General features: G+C 42.9%; 1 protein-coding gene across 5 annotated transcripts in view; it reads left to right on the top strand.

The window, feature by feature from the left end:
* The window catches only part of Patj (PATJ crumbs cell polarity complex component), a 323,645-nt gene that overhangs the window by 125,956 nt on the left and 182,882 nt on the right, over positions 1–14,807 (top strand). For all 5 annotated transcript variants that reach the window (XM_029475856.2, XM_021159452.3, XM_029475855.1 and 2 more), the window contains exons 24-26: positions 6,759–6,936; positions 9,667–9,777; positions 14,609–14,686. In XM_029475856.2, the coding sequence (XP_029331716.1) occupies positions 6,759–6,936; positions 9,667–9,777; positions 14,609–14,686 (367 nt within the window). The remainder of the gene's footprint in view (positions 1–6,758; positions 6,937–9,666; positions 9,778–14,608; positions 14,687–14,807) is intronic.

The raw sequence follows: 14,807 nt of genomic DNA, 5'->3' as shown, positions 1-14,807 counted from the left end.
ATGCTATCCCAAAAGTCCCCCATACCGCCCCCCACTTCCCTACCCTCCCATTCCCATTCTTTTGGCCCTGGCATTCCCCTATATTGGGGCATATAAAGTTTGCAAGTCCAATGGGCCTCTCTTTCCAGTGATGGCCGACTAGGCCATCTTTCGATACATATGCAGCTAGAGACAAGAGCTCCGGGGTACTGGTTAGTTCATCATGTTGTTCCAACTATAGGGTTGCAGATCCCTTTAGCTCCTTGGGTACTTTCTCTAGCTTCTCCATTGGGAGCCCTGTGATACATCCAATAGCTGACTGTGAGCATCCACTCCTGTGTTTGCTAGGCCCCTGCATAGTCTCACAAGAGACAGCTATCTTTGGGTCCTTTCAGCAAAATCTTGCTAGTGTATGCAATGGTGTCAGCGTTTAGAAGCTGATTATGGGATGGATCCCTGGATACGGCAGTCTCTAGATGGTCCATCCTTTCATCACAGCTCCGAACTTTGTCTCTGTAACTCCTTCCCTGGGTGTTTTGTTCCCAATTCTAAGAAGGGGCACAGTGTCCACATTTTGGTCTTCATTCTTCTTGAGTTTCATGCGTTTAGTAAATTGTATCTTATATCTTGGGTATCCTAAGTTTTGGGCTAATATCCACTTATCAGTGAATACATATTGTGTGAGTTCCTTTGTGATTGTGTTACCTCACTCAAGATGATGCCCTCCAGGTCCATCCATTTGGCTAGGAATTTCATAAATTCATTCTTTTTAATAGCTGAGTAGTACTCCATTGTGTAAATGTACCATAATTTCTGTATCCATTCCTCTGTTGAGGGACATCTGGGTTCTTTCCAGCTTCTGGCTATTATAAATAGGGCTGCTATGAACATAGTGGAGCATGTGTCCTTCTTACCGGTTGGGACATCTTCTGGATATATGCCCAGAAGAGGTATTGCTGGATCCTCCGGTAGTACTATGTCCAATTTTCTGAGGAACCGCCATACTGATTTCCAGAGTGGTTGTACAAGCTTGCAATCCCACCAACAATGGAGGAGTGTTCCTCTTTCTCCACATCCTCGCCAGCATCTGCTGTCACCTGAATTTTTGATCTTAGCCATTCTGACTGGTGTGAGGTGGAATCTCAGGGTTGTTTTGATTTGCATTTCCCTGATGATTAAGGATGTTGAACATTTTTTCAGGTGCTTCTCTGCCATTTGGTATTCTTCAGGTGAGAATTCTTTGTTCAATTCTGAGCCCCATTTTTTAATGGGGTTATTTGACTTTCTGGAGTCCACCTTCTTGAGTTCCTTATATATATTGGATATTAGACCCTTATCTGATTTAGGATAGGTAAAGATCCTTTCCCAATCTGTTGGTGGTTTTTTTGTCTTATTGATGGTGTCTTTTGCCTTGCAGAAGCTTTGCAGTTTCATGAGGTCCCACTTGTCAATTCTCGATCTTACAGCACAAGCCATTGCTGTTCTATTCAAGAATTTTTCCCCTGTGCCTATATCTTCAAGGCTTTTCCCCACTTTCTCCTCTATAAGTTTCAGTGTCTCTGGTTTTATGTGAAGTTCCTTGATCCACTTAGACTTGACCTTAGTACAAGGAGATAGGAATGGATCGATTCGCATTCTTCTACATGATAACAACCAGTTGTGCCAGCACCATTTGTTGAAAATGCTGTCTTTCTTCCACTGGATGTTTTTAGCTCCCTTGTCGAAGATCAAGTAACCGTAGGTGTGTGGGTTCATTTCTGGGTCTTCAATTCTATTCCATTGGTCTATTTGTCTGTCACTATACCAGTACCATGCAGTTTTTATCACAATTGCTCTGTAGTAAAGCTTTAGGTCCGGCATGGTGATTCCACCAGAGGTTCTTTTATCCTTGAGAAGAGTTTTTGCTATCCTAGGTTTTTTGTTATTCCAGATGAATTTGCATATTGCACTTTCTAATTCGTTGAAGAATTGAGTTGGAATTTTGATGGGGATTGCATTGAATCTGTAGATTGCTTTTGGCAAGATAGCCATTTTTAAAATGTTGATCCTGCCAATCCATGAGCATGGAAGATCTTTCCATCTTCTGAGATCTTCTAGAATTTCTTTCTTCAGAGACTTGAAGTTCTTATTATACAGATCTTTCACTTCCTTAGTTAGAGTCACGCCAAGATATTTTATATTATTTGTGACTATTGAGAAGGGTGTTGTTTCCCTAATTTCTTTCTCAGCCTGTTTATTCTTTGTGTAGAGAAAGGCCATTGATTTGTTTGAGTTAATTTTATATCCAGCTACTTCACCGAAGCTGTTTATCAGGATTAGGAGTTCTCTGGTGGAATTTTTAGGGTCACTTATATATACTATCATATCATCTGCAAAAAGTGATATTTTGACTTCATCTTTTCCCATTTGTATCCCTTTGATCTCCTTTTGTTGTCGAATTGCTCTGGCTAGGACTTCAAGTACTATGTTGAATAGGTATGGAGAAAGTGGACAGCCTTGTCTAGTCCCTGATTTTAGAGGGATTGCTTCAAGCTTCTCACCATTTACTTTGATGTTGGCTACTGGTTTGCTGTATATTGCTTTTATCATGTTTAGGTATGGGCCTTGAATTCCTGATCTTTCCAAGACTTTTATCATGAATGGGTGTTGGATCTTGTCAAATGCTTTTTCTGCATCTAACGAGATGACCATGTGGTTTTTGTCTTTGAGTTTGTTTATATACTGGATTACGTTGATGGATTTCTGTATATTGAACCATCCCTGCATCCCTGGGATGAAACCTACTTGGTCAGGATGGATGATTGTTTTGATGTGTTCTTGGATTCGGTTAGCAAGAACTTTATTGAGTATTTTTGCATCAATATTCATAAGGGATATTGGTCTGAAGTTTTCTATCTTTGTTGGGTCTTTTTGTGGTTTAGGTATCAGAGTAATTGTGGCTTCATAGAATGAGTTGGGTAGAGTACCTTCTGTTTCTATTTTGTGGAATAGTTTGTGAAGAACTGGGATTAGATCTTCTTTGAAGGTCTGATAGAACTCTGCACTAAACCCATCTGGTCCTGGGCTTTTTTTGGTTGGGAGACTATTAATGACTGCTTCTATTTCTTTGGGGGAATATAGGGTTGTTTAGATCATTAACCTGATCTTGGTTCAACTTTGGTACCTGGTATCTGTCTAGGAACTTCTCCATTTCATCCAGGTTCTCCAGTTTTGTTGAGTATAGCCTTTGGTAGAAGGATCTGATGGTGTTTTGGATGTCTTCAGGATCTGTTGTTATGTCTCCTTTTTCATTTCTGATTTTGTTAATTAGAATACTTTCCCTGTGCCCTCTAGTTAGTCTGGCTAAGGGTTTATCTATCTTGTTGATTTTCTCAAAGAACCAGCTCCTTGATTGGTTGATTCTTTGAATAGTTCTTCTTGTTTCCACTTGATTGATTTCGCCCCTGAGTTTGATTATTTCCTGCCGTCTACTCCTCTTGGGTGAATTTGCTTCCTTTTGTTCTAGTGCTTTTAGGTGTGTTGTCAAGCTGCTAATGTGTGCTCTTTCTAGTTTCTTTTTGGAGGCACTCAGAGCTATGAGTTTTCCTCTTAGAAATGCTTTCATTGCGTCCCATAAGTTTGGGTATGTTGTGGCTTCATTTTCATTGAACTCTAAAAAGTCCTTGATTTCTTTCTTTATTCCTTCCTTGACCAAGGTATCATTGAGAAGAGTGTTGTTCAGTTTCCACGTGAATGTTGGCTTTCTATTATTTATTTTGTTATTGATGATCAGCCTTAGTCCATGGTGATCTGATAGGATGCATGGGACAATTTCAATGTTTTTGTATCTGTTGAGTCCTGTTTTGTGCCCAATTACGTGGTCAATTTTGGAGAAGGTACCATGAGGTGCTGAGAAGAAGGTGTATCCTTTTGTTTTAGGGTAAAATGTTCTGTAGATATCTGCCAGATCCATTTGATCCATAACTTCTGTTAGTTTCACTGTGTCCCTGTTTAGTTTCTGTTTCCATGATCTGTCCATTGGTGAAAGTGGTGTGTTGAAGTCTCCCACTATTATTGTATGAGGTGCAATGTGTGCTTTGAGATTTACTAAAGTTTCTTTAATGAATGAGGCTGCCTTTGTATTTGGAGCATAGATATTCAGGATTGATAGTTCCTCTTGGAGGATTTTACCTTTGATGAGTATGAAGTGCCCCTCCCTGTCTTTTTTGATGACTTTGGGCTGGAAGTCAATCTTATCTGATATTAGAATGGCTACTCCAGCTTGTTTCTTCAGACCATTTGCTTGGAAAATTGTTTTCCAGCCTTTCATTCTGAGGTAGTGTCTATCTTTTTCTCTGAGATGAGTTTCTTGTAAGCAGCAAAATGTTGGGTCTTGTTTGTGTAGCCAGTTTGTTAGTCTATGTCTTTTTATCGGGGAGTTGAGTCCATTGATATTAAGAGATATTAAGGAAAAGTAATTGTTGTTTCCTGTTATTTTTGTTGTTAAAGTTGGCATTCTGTTCTTGTGGCTGTCTTCTTTTAGGTTTGTTGAGGGATTACCTTCTTGTTGTTTCTAGGGCGTGGTTCCTGTCCTTGTATTGTTTTTTTCCTGTTATTATCCTTTGAAGGGCTGGATTGGTGGAGAGATAATGTGTGAATTTGGTTTTGTCGTGGAATACTTTGGTTTCTCCATCTATGTTAATTGAGAGTTTGGCTGGGTATAGTAGCCTGGGCTGGAATTTGTGTTCTTTTAGTGTCTGTATAACATCTGTCCAGGATCTTGTGGCTTTCATAGTCTCTGGTGAAAAATCTGGTGTAATTCTGATAGGCTTGCCTTTATATGTTACTTGGCCTTTTTCTCTTACTGCTTTTAGTATTCTATCTTTATTTAGTGCATTTGTTGTTCTGATTATTATGTGTCGGGAGGTATTTCTTTTCTGGTCCAGCCTATTTGGAGTTCTTTAGGCTTCTTGTATGTTCATGGGCATCTCTTTCTTTAGATTTGGGAAGTTTTCTTCTATAATTTTGTTGAAGATGTTTGCTGGTCCTTTGAGTTGAAAATCTTCATTCTCATCCACTCCTATTATCCGTAGGTTTGGTCTTCTCATTGTGTCCTGTATTTCCTGGATGTTTTGAGTTAGGATCTTTTTGCATTTTCCATTTTCCTTGATTGTTGTGCCGATGTTCTCTATGGAATCTTCTGCACCTGAGATTCTCTCTTCCATCTCTTGTATTCTGTTGCTGATGCTTGCATCTATGGTTCCAGATTTCTTTCCTAGGGTTTCTATCTCCAGTGTTGCCTCATTTTGGGTTTTCTTTATTGTGTCTACTTCCCTTTTTAGGTCTAGTATGGTTTTGTTCATTTCCATCATCTGATTGGATGTGTTTTCCTGTTTCTCTTTAAGGACTTCTACCAGTTTGGTTGTGTTTTCCTGTTTTTCTTTAAGGACTTGTAACTCTTTAGCCATGTTCTCCTGTAGTTCTTTAAAGTCCTTCTTGATGTCCTCTACCATCATCATGAGATATGCTTTTAAATCTAGGTCTAGTTTTTCAGGTGTGTTGGGGTGCCCTGGACTGGGCGAAGTGGGAGTGCTGGGTCCTGATGATGGTGAGTGGTGGTCTTGGTTTCTGTTAGTAAGATTCTTACCTTTACCTCTCGCCATCTGGTAATCTCTGGAGTTGTTATAGTTGTCTCTGTTCAGAGGTTGTTCTTCTGGTGATTCCGAGTATCCTCTGTCAGCAGACCTGGGAGACAGGCTCTCTCCTCTGAGTTTCAGTGGTTAGAGCACTCCCTGCTGACAAGCTTTCCTCTTAAAGGGAAGGTGTACAGATATCTGGCTTTTGGACCTCCTCCTGGCCGAAGAAGAAGGCGGAAAACAGGACCTTTCCCAGATGCTGTGTTGCTTTGGCAGGTCACAGAAGCTGTAGGCTTCTGTGGTGCACACTCTCAGCTGTGCAGACTAAGTTCCTAAGTTCAGTGGAGTCCTGGATCTAAGATGTGCTCCCTGCTCCTGAGGCAGAGGGCTCCTGTGCAGGGCAGACCACTGTCTTCCAGCTAGGAGGGTGCCGGATGTCTGTGGCCCCAAAAGGGTGCTGCCTCAGCGGCTCTGTGGCTCCCGCCTGTCCCAGAAGCTGTCTGCCTCTGTGGTCCTCACTCTGACCTGTACAGACTAAGTTCGGCGGAGTCCCGGAGCCAAGATGGCGCTCCCTGCAGGGCAGGTCACTGTCCTCTGGCTGGGAGGGTGCCGGATGTCTGTGGCCCCAAAAGGGTGCTGCCTCAGCGGCTCTGTGGCTCCCACCTGTCCCAGAAGCTGTCTGCCTCTGTGGTCCTCAGTCTTACCTGTCCAGACTAAGTTCGGCGGAGTCCCGGAGCCAAGATGGCGCTCCCTGCAGGGCAGGTCACTGTCCTCCGACTGGGAGGGTGCCGGATGTCTGCGGCCCCAAAAGGGTGCTGCCTCAGCGGCTCTGTGGCTCCCGCCTGTCCCAGAAGCTGTCTGCCTCTGTGGTCCTCACTCTAACCTGTACAGACTAAGTTCGGCGGAGTCCCGCAGCCAAGATGGCGCTCCCTGCAGGGCAGGTCACTGTCCTCCGGCTGGAATTTCAACTTTTGAATGTCATGAATTTTGATAATATCTTGTGATTTTAGAGCTAGCCTCATTTACCCACCATCTCTAAAGTGCATTAGGAAATTTTCATAAGACATGAGCCACAGGCTGTGCCACAGACAGAGCACTTACAGCGACAGTGCAGCAGATGGAATTACCTTCTGCGTGACTGTGCTTTCTTTCTCTCTGTTACAGTGTTGAAATTTTTAGAGAACCTAATGTGTCTCTTGGCATCAGCATCGTTGGTGGACAGACAGTTATAAAACGCCTCAAGAATGGAGAGGAGCTCAAGGGGATATTCATCAAACAAGTGTTAGAGGACAGTCCTGCAGGGAAGACCAAGGCGCTGAAAACCGGAGATAAAATTCTTGAGGTGAGTGAGACTGAAACAATGTTTTACTCAAAACATTTGAGTCAGCAAAAGAATCACTTGGGCCAACTTGATGTTTATTCCAATTGCATGGCATTGGTAGTGTCCATTTGTGACCCCTCAGTTGTATCCCATATGCACACTTCGGGAGCTTCTCTAGCTTCTGAAGGGGAGCAAATGAAATGATAAGGCAAGAACCCCAGCTGATTGAAGGCAAGAGACCCAGCTGATTGACGGATTTAGGACAGGTGGACACCTACTTCCCTAGAACCTTTAGCAAGTTCTGGGTTTTGTGCTTGTAGTTTGTCTACAGAAAGGTGACTTTGAAAGGGACAAACCATGGTTCACAAGTTTTCAGTTTTATGAGAGACAGCCTTACTTATTTTTAAGATTTATTCATTACTTATTGTTTCATACATATGTGTGTGTGAGTACTGCATGAATTATGTGTCTCATGTGCATACAGGAGACCGCAGAGGCCAGAAAAAGGCTTTAAATCCTCTGGAACCTTTGAGCTACAGGTGGTTGTGAGCTGCCATGTAGGTGCTAGGAACTGAACCAGGGTCCTTGGCAGGAGCAGCGAATGCTCGTAACTGTTAAGACATCTCTCCAGCTCTGAAGCTAAATTTTAAATGCACATGAAAACAGTAACTGTGCTCAGAGTTCTGAGTGGATATTTGCATTGAGCTTGATGCATGATTCCAGAGTAGATATCTCTAGTTCCATGTAGCCCAGGTTAGCTTTGAACCTGTTTGTAGCTGAGGCTGGCCGTAAACTCCCATTATCCCCACCTTCCCCTCCTGCCAAAACTACAGGTGTCTCTCTCCATGCCCAGTGTACAATGACCAAATGCAAACAGGTCTTTATTTCTCTGGAATATGTGCAAATATTATTTGCCTGGGTTTTGTGCTAAGTCCATTTTTAAATTTGAAAAGAGCGATCAAACTATTTTCAGGATTGACTGAGCTATTTTATGTCCCTACAAGCCATGAGTAAATGATCCAGTTTGTCCACATTATCAATATAGAGACAGTGTTGTCGGTTTGGCATTCTAACAGGTATGTAGTGGCACCGAGTTGTGCTTTCAGTTTGCTGCTCAGTCCTGCCTTAGCTGGTGTGTGTTTCCATGCACTAACCTCTCTGGTGAATTGGCTGAGCATGCATCCTATATGCTTTCAGGTGGCCTGTTGCTTTTTCTTCTATAATTAGGAAGTTGGGGGCCAAAAAGCTAAATCAGGAGTAAGGACTCCTACTTCTGATCCACAGGACCTGATATGTCCCCAGCTACTTTATCAGGCTACACACACTGCTCATGGCTCTAGCTGCAGGGAATACAGTGCCCTCTTGTGATCTCTTAGAATCTCAGCACATATGTGACATGTACATATGTACACATGAATACATCAAATCTTTAAGTAAATAAAATGATTTTCCCCTAGCTGCTCGTTGTTGCAGGCTCACAGTGGGCCTGGGAGTTCCCTTTTGCTCTGCGTTGAGTCGGGTGTAATGAGTCATGTGTTTCTGCTTCCTGGGACTCTTGCTCTAAGGTGTTTATTGATCGTTTTTACTCAAAGTCAGTGATGAGTTCTGTCTGTATCTTGTAAACAGATGCCTTTAAGCAGTGATGAGAGAGATTTAGATACATGAGAAGAAAGAACTCTTTTGAGAAGTTAGAGTTTACTTGACTCTAGCTGCATATGTATCAAAAGATGGCCTAGTCAGCCGTCACTGGAAAGAGAGGCCCATTGGACACGCAAACTTTATATGCCCCAGTACAGGGGAACCCCAGGGCCAAAAAATGGGAATGGGTGGGTAAGGGATTGGGGGGGAGGGTATGGGGGACTTTTGGGATAGCATTGGAAATGTAATTGAGGAAAATACGTAATAATAAAAAAAAAAGAAGTTAGAGTTTGTTTCTCAGAAGGATGTCTTTGCCATGTGAACAGTAGAGTTCCTGCATTTACATTCCAAAGCTGAGAAGAACTAGATTTGCTGTCACAGTGTGTCAGGGTTCCATTTGTCTCATCAACCATTCCCATCTTGCAGTAAGGAGCACCAGCGTTCATCCTTCAGTCCTGATCTTCATCCCCTTGAAGCCATGCACTCACTGCCCCACTGACTAAAACCCACCCTAACAGTTAAGGCGTTGCTCTGTTTGGGATTTAAAACCTTGTGCTTTTAGAGACTGTGGCTTTGCTACTAAGTTAGGCTCTCTGAGCTTCCAGATAGGGAACCCTTTATCTGAAAGTTACAAGCACTTTAATAAAAGAACTCGTGTATGTTTGGACACTCCTTCGGTTGGCACAAATTGTAAAATCGTTTCTCAATTATGGTAGTAGGTTAAGTAACTCAGTTTACTGGAGACCGGAAAGGCCCAGAGAGGCTCCTCCTCCCTGTCTGAGGCATGCTTGTGTTACATGGAGCCGAGTGCTGTTGCACAGAGACCTTGGGGTGGAGGGAGCCTCACCAGCTTCTGGGTTAGGGTCGTTATATGAGAGTGGACTGGTGTGATGTAACTGTCCTCCTGGCTGTCCCTCCCCAGCTGGAAGCATGTTAACCACGCTGTCCCTGAAACAGAGGAACGTTTCATACATAGCTGCTCTCATTCCCTGGCTGCCGTCTAATGCATTAGCTCCTGGCTTTTCTCACACATAGGATGATGCACATGAACCTGAACTAGCTCTGTCCACAATTTGGTGCCTTTCTAATCGGAACGCTGCTTGTGTGGTTTAGGTGTCTGGTGTAGACCTGCAGAACGCCTCGCATGCAGAAGCCGTGGAGGCAATCAAGAGTGCGGGAAACCCTGTGGTGTTCGTGGTACAGAGCCTGTCATCCACTCCAAGGGTAAGTTCTACATCTTACTTCAACACGAGTGCTCTGTTCACCTCGGCTAACCGTGTCTCCCAGTCTTCCCACGTTTTCACTGTTGCTTGGTTTTACTTGTAGAACATATTAATTAGCTCCGTACAGATTTAGCCTTTCCCATCAATCTCTGTTTTCTTCAGCCCAATTTTGATATGCTGACCAAAATTGAGTCATGACCCTGTACATTGGTCTGAGAATCACAGTGTCCTGTCTCTGTTTCCTCCCTGCCTGCTATTACTTCTGCTAACATGGTGACACATTTCTTCACTTTTCTCAGTCAGTTACTTCAAAGCTTAAAAAGGTGAGGAATAAAAGCCTTGTGGAGAAGCCGGCGGGTCTTGGGCATGTTTGAATCGTGTAAATACAGATATATTGTCAGTGTGATTCTGTTGTGCGGTAGGTTGTGTGTATCTCAGTAGCCTTAAACCCTAGAAATGGAAGTAATATGTACTTCTGCACAGTAGAACTGCATAATCAACAGGATTCCTTGTGCCTCAGGACTGCAATGTAGTCAGTCCTTCAGGGAATACAGGAGATAACACTCATGTGGAAAACAACAAGTGGGTCACAGGATGCCCCAGCACTGCAGCTCTGATGCTGGGCTTTGCATGCAGGAGAGCACTTTCTGCATGCTGGGCTGCAGCCATGGCCACAGTGGGCAGCTCTGAGGCTTCGCCATGCTCCACTACTGTGCCTTTCCTTCCTCACCCGAGCAAGACTGAGAGAGTGAACTGCATAGCATCCTCTCAGACTCATGATTTGAGATTCAGTTAGGCCCTTTGGGGTCCACCTTTTAACTGTATTTTATAATATGGAGAGTGTGCGTGTGGCTTTGCTTTTATTTCTAGAACTGCATTCAGTAGGAAATTTACCTAGACTGTTGTGTGCCAAATAGCACTTCCAAAGAAACAACTGTGAGAGAAAATGAGTCCACAGGATATACATACGCTCTGCCACCAGCCTTACGTGCCCTGTTGAAAATAGTTAGAACATTTGATTGTGTTATAGATTCACCTAAAAGTATTGAGCCTCTAGTAGCTTTTACTAGTGAGCTGAGTTACAAGGCTTTTCATGGATGACATAAACGCAGCTGTAAAAGCAGGAGCACCTCCTCAGCATCCTCCCAGGCTGATGCTCGCATCACTTGGTCCAAGGAGTAAAGCATGCTGCCAGACTCCAGCCTCTGGCCTGCAGCCACGGGATGTGCTGACCATTGGTGTTAGTCACCAGGCTTACTTGTTCCATTTTTAACCTGGTTTAGCACAGAATACCTCCCAAGCCAATGGCAAATCAAGTTTCATGCCTTTGCTAAAGGGGTTTGGATTAATTACTTGTCCCACAAGTCCTCGGGGCAGATGCAGACGGTGCCTTCATGTTTCTTTCTCTAGTTTGCAGTAGTAGCCATAGAACACTGGGCTTCATGCATGACAGGCACTGTACCCCTGAGCTGCACCCCTCCCCTTCCAAATTTAATTGTATTAAAGTAATTCCCAGTGACCCTTCATCCTTGTCCAGACTGGGTTCCAGTTCCTGATCCTCTTTCCTCCCAAGTAGCTACAACTGCAAGTGTGAGCCACCTTGCCCAGCCATCTTAAACATTTAGGCCAGTTTACATTAAATTTTAAACTTTCTTCAAAACCCTGAAAGAAGTTCTAATCTACTGTTGTGCCCCTCCAGCTATTCATTTGCCAGCAGAGCCTATGGTTCATACTGCATTTCTCTTCAAAAAGTTTCTATGCCAAGGTCTTTTTTTTTTTTTTTTTTTTTTTTTTGGTTTTTTTGAGACAGGGTTTCTTTGTGTAGCCCTGGCTGTCCTGGAACTCACTTTGTAGACCAGGCTGACCTCGAACTCATAAATCCACCTGCCTCTGCCTCCCGAGTGCTGGGATTAAAGGCATGCACTACCACGCCCGGCTCATTTATTTATATATGAGCTGCTTCCAGTAAAAACAAAACCCTTTCGAAAGGTACCCATCTCCTCAGCTATCCCTTAAGCATCAGTAAGAATTAAAATTGAACAACATTTTTCTCTCAGCACTTAGTGAATACAGCTATGTACTAGACCTATTTAATACCCTGCACCCTCAACCCTACCCCCACCTACCACCTTGTACTCCTGCAGCTCCTTAATGTAAGTTGAGTAAGGCAGAAGGACAGAGCACAGTGCTCATAAGAGAAGCTCTGACTGTACGGTAAGAAGTTTTCGCTGGAGCTGGAAAGATGGCTCATCTTTAGAGCATTCGCTGGTCTTGCAGAGGACCCTAGTTTGGTTCCTAGTAACCATGTTGACTGCTCCAGGGGATATGACATCCTCTTCCAGCCTTGAAGGGTACACATATGTGCATACACAGGCAGGCGTGCACGCGCACACGTGCACACATACACATACACACACACACAAGTAAGTCTTTTGAAGAACTTAGTAAGTTGTTTTACAGAAGTAAAACATTTCTGAGACCTTACTAATTTTGAATTAGTTTATTTAACATAGTAAAAGTGATTGAAATTTCATCTTAAATTGCATGTAGTTCGAAATGTTTTTCATATTCTCTAGTCAGGCTGTTCCTTTAATTTTCTGTAAAGGGTTTTTTTCCTACCTTCATGTCAGCCATCAGATTTTATGCCATAATTATTTGTGTTAGCAATTTGAAGTATCTCAAAACAATTACTAGTAGTTATTCAGTCTCCAGGACTAGAAAAAACATGACTGTAAATACTCCATTTTCCTAAGATGTTTCATAGATAACATTACAAAGAGACATTATTTGGCAAGTAGCAGCCACAAGCCAGAAGCAACTACAGCAGAGGGAGAGGCAGGGGGACAAGCCAACTCCTGGGCATACCTTTAGCTGAACATGATAGCTCACCAACACACTGAAGGCCAGCCTGGACTACATGGAGTCCAGGGAACCCTAGAGTAATGAGTGAGTTCCTGAATTTCTGTCTCAAAAGGCCATAAACCAAACAAAACTTAAAATCTGTGCTATTAGCATCAATAAGAATTAGAATTGTTTTTATAAATTTAATGGGGCTGGGGAGATGGCTCAGTGGTTAAGAGCACTGGCTGGTCTTGGAGAGGACCCAGGTTCAGCTGCCTGTTAACTGTGATTCCAGGGGATCTGATGATGACCTCTTCTGACCTCCATAGGAAGTAGGCACACATATAGGGAACAAATCTACATGCAGGCAAAACACCCATACAACATAAATAAATAAATAAATAAATAAATAAATAAATATTAAAATTATGAACTGAACTTCATCCATTTATAAGTACTTACTGAATGCAACTAGGTATCAGACCCTGTCTATGTACCACAGAAATTACAAAAAACAAAACAAAACAAAACAAAATAAAACAGAAAAATCACTCAATTCCTTCTTTCATTTAGATAGAAGAAATAAATTTATAATTTATCCTTCTGCTAACAGTAATAGTGAGATAATTAACAAGTCTATGAAATCTGCTAAATAACAGATTTCAGCTGGGAGTTTATACTTCAGTGGGGTTTGGTTTGTTGCTATGTATTGTAATGCTGAATTCTATACCCGAAGGTCTAGGCCTACTAGTGACTTCTCACACTTACAAGCTTTGGTTGTGCAAATCTTGTTCCTTGTTTTAAAACTATTGGTTAAATAAAATTGACTACAGCCCATTCCTGGAGGGATTAGAGGTAGGTAGGTTTGAAGTGACCTGGTTGGAGGAGTAGAGATGCGGGGGGTAGGAGGTGGGAGGAGAAGGAGGAAGCCACCTTGAGGGTCACTTGGCCAGGAGAAACAGCAACTATCTGGGGTACACTGCTGGGGAGGCAGCCAGGCTGCCTTTAGAAGAGTAGATTAGGGGTGACCCCTCAGTAATTGTCAAACCAAATAGCCATAGTCTGAGTCTCTTCTTTTTTTTTTTTTTTTTTGTAAGCTTGTCCGTCAGTGGTAAGCTTATATTGTTTGTACTGCAAAGTTTAAATGAATGAGGGTTCCTGTATTCTAGCATTTAACTGATTACCCCTGAACTTCCTTTACAGATGAGATATTTAAGTGACAGTAGTCTAACTTCATAGTGCTGTCTGTCTTTACCTTACACACAAATCTTTAATTTCTTTGTTCCTGTGGCATACATGATTTTATAATGCATATCTTCTTTACGTACTTTTTCTTATTGCCTGGAATTGAGTTTCTCATATATTTATTTACCTTGAGATGAAGCCATTAGGTCATTAAGTCTTTACTATCTAAAACCACAGAAATAAATGCTGCAGCCTGCTCAGTGCCAAACCTGGCACAAGCAGAGGCTCAGACAAATGGACAGAAAGGAATGTAGTAAATTGCAGTGCAGGGCACCCTGAGAAGATGATGAGTTTGAGGCTGGCCCAAACTACATAGCAACAACTAGACCTACCTGAGCCACAGAGTGAGAAAAGTCACCTACACCACACTAACAAAAAATCAGGAAGGTGTTAGAGGGATGGGTCTCCTCCCTTCCTCCCTCTGTCCCTAGACATGGTCTTAGTATGTAGCTCTAGTTGGCCTGGACCTTGCTGTGTAGACCAGGCTGACCTCAAACTCACTTACTTCCTCCTGCCTCCACCTTTGGAGAACTGGATTAAAGGCATTTACCACCTTTTGTTTTCTTTTGAGACACTATGTCACCCAAGCTGGCCTTGAGCTCACTGTGTAGTCCAGGCTTCTGATTCTCCTGCCTCATTCTCACTAGGGCTATGATTGTGGGTGAACGCCATTGCCTAAGAGTTTAGAAAAAGACTTTTGGACATTACTCATTTGTCTTTCTTCCCCCTCCCTTTCTTTGGTGTAGGTCATCCCAACTGTGAATAACAAAGGCAAAACACCTGCCACTAACCAGGATCAAAACACTCAAGAAAGGAAAGCTAAGGTAAGCCAAGCCTTGCCAGCCTCTGGGGGAGGCTTTGTTTTCTGTTTACACAGCTAAGTAGTGGGTGAGAGTGATGAGGTGGCCCGTGGGTTTCCACGGGGTGTGAGCTTGGTTCTTGACA

This window comes from Mus caroli, unplaced genomic scaffold (assembly GCF_978045245.1).
Source record: "Mus caroli unplaced genomic scaffold, Mus_caroli_1 scaffold_6, whole genome shotgun sequence".
Lineage (NCBI taxonomy): Eukaryota > Metazoa > Chordata > Mammalia > Rodentia > Muridae > Mus > Mus caroli.
The sequence above is the reverse complement of the archived record's forward strand: the minus strand, read 5'-3'. Positions and strand labels throughout refer to the sequence as shown.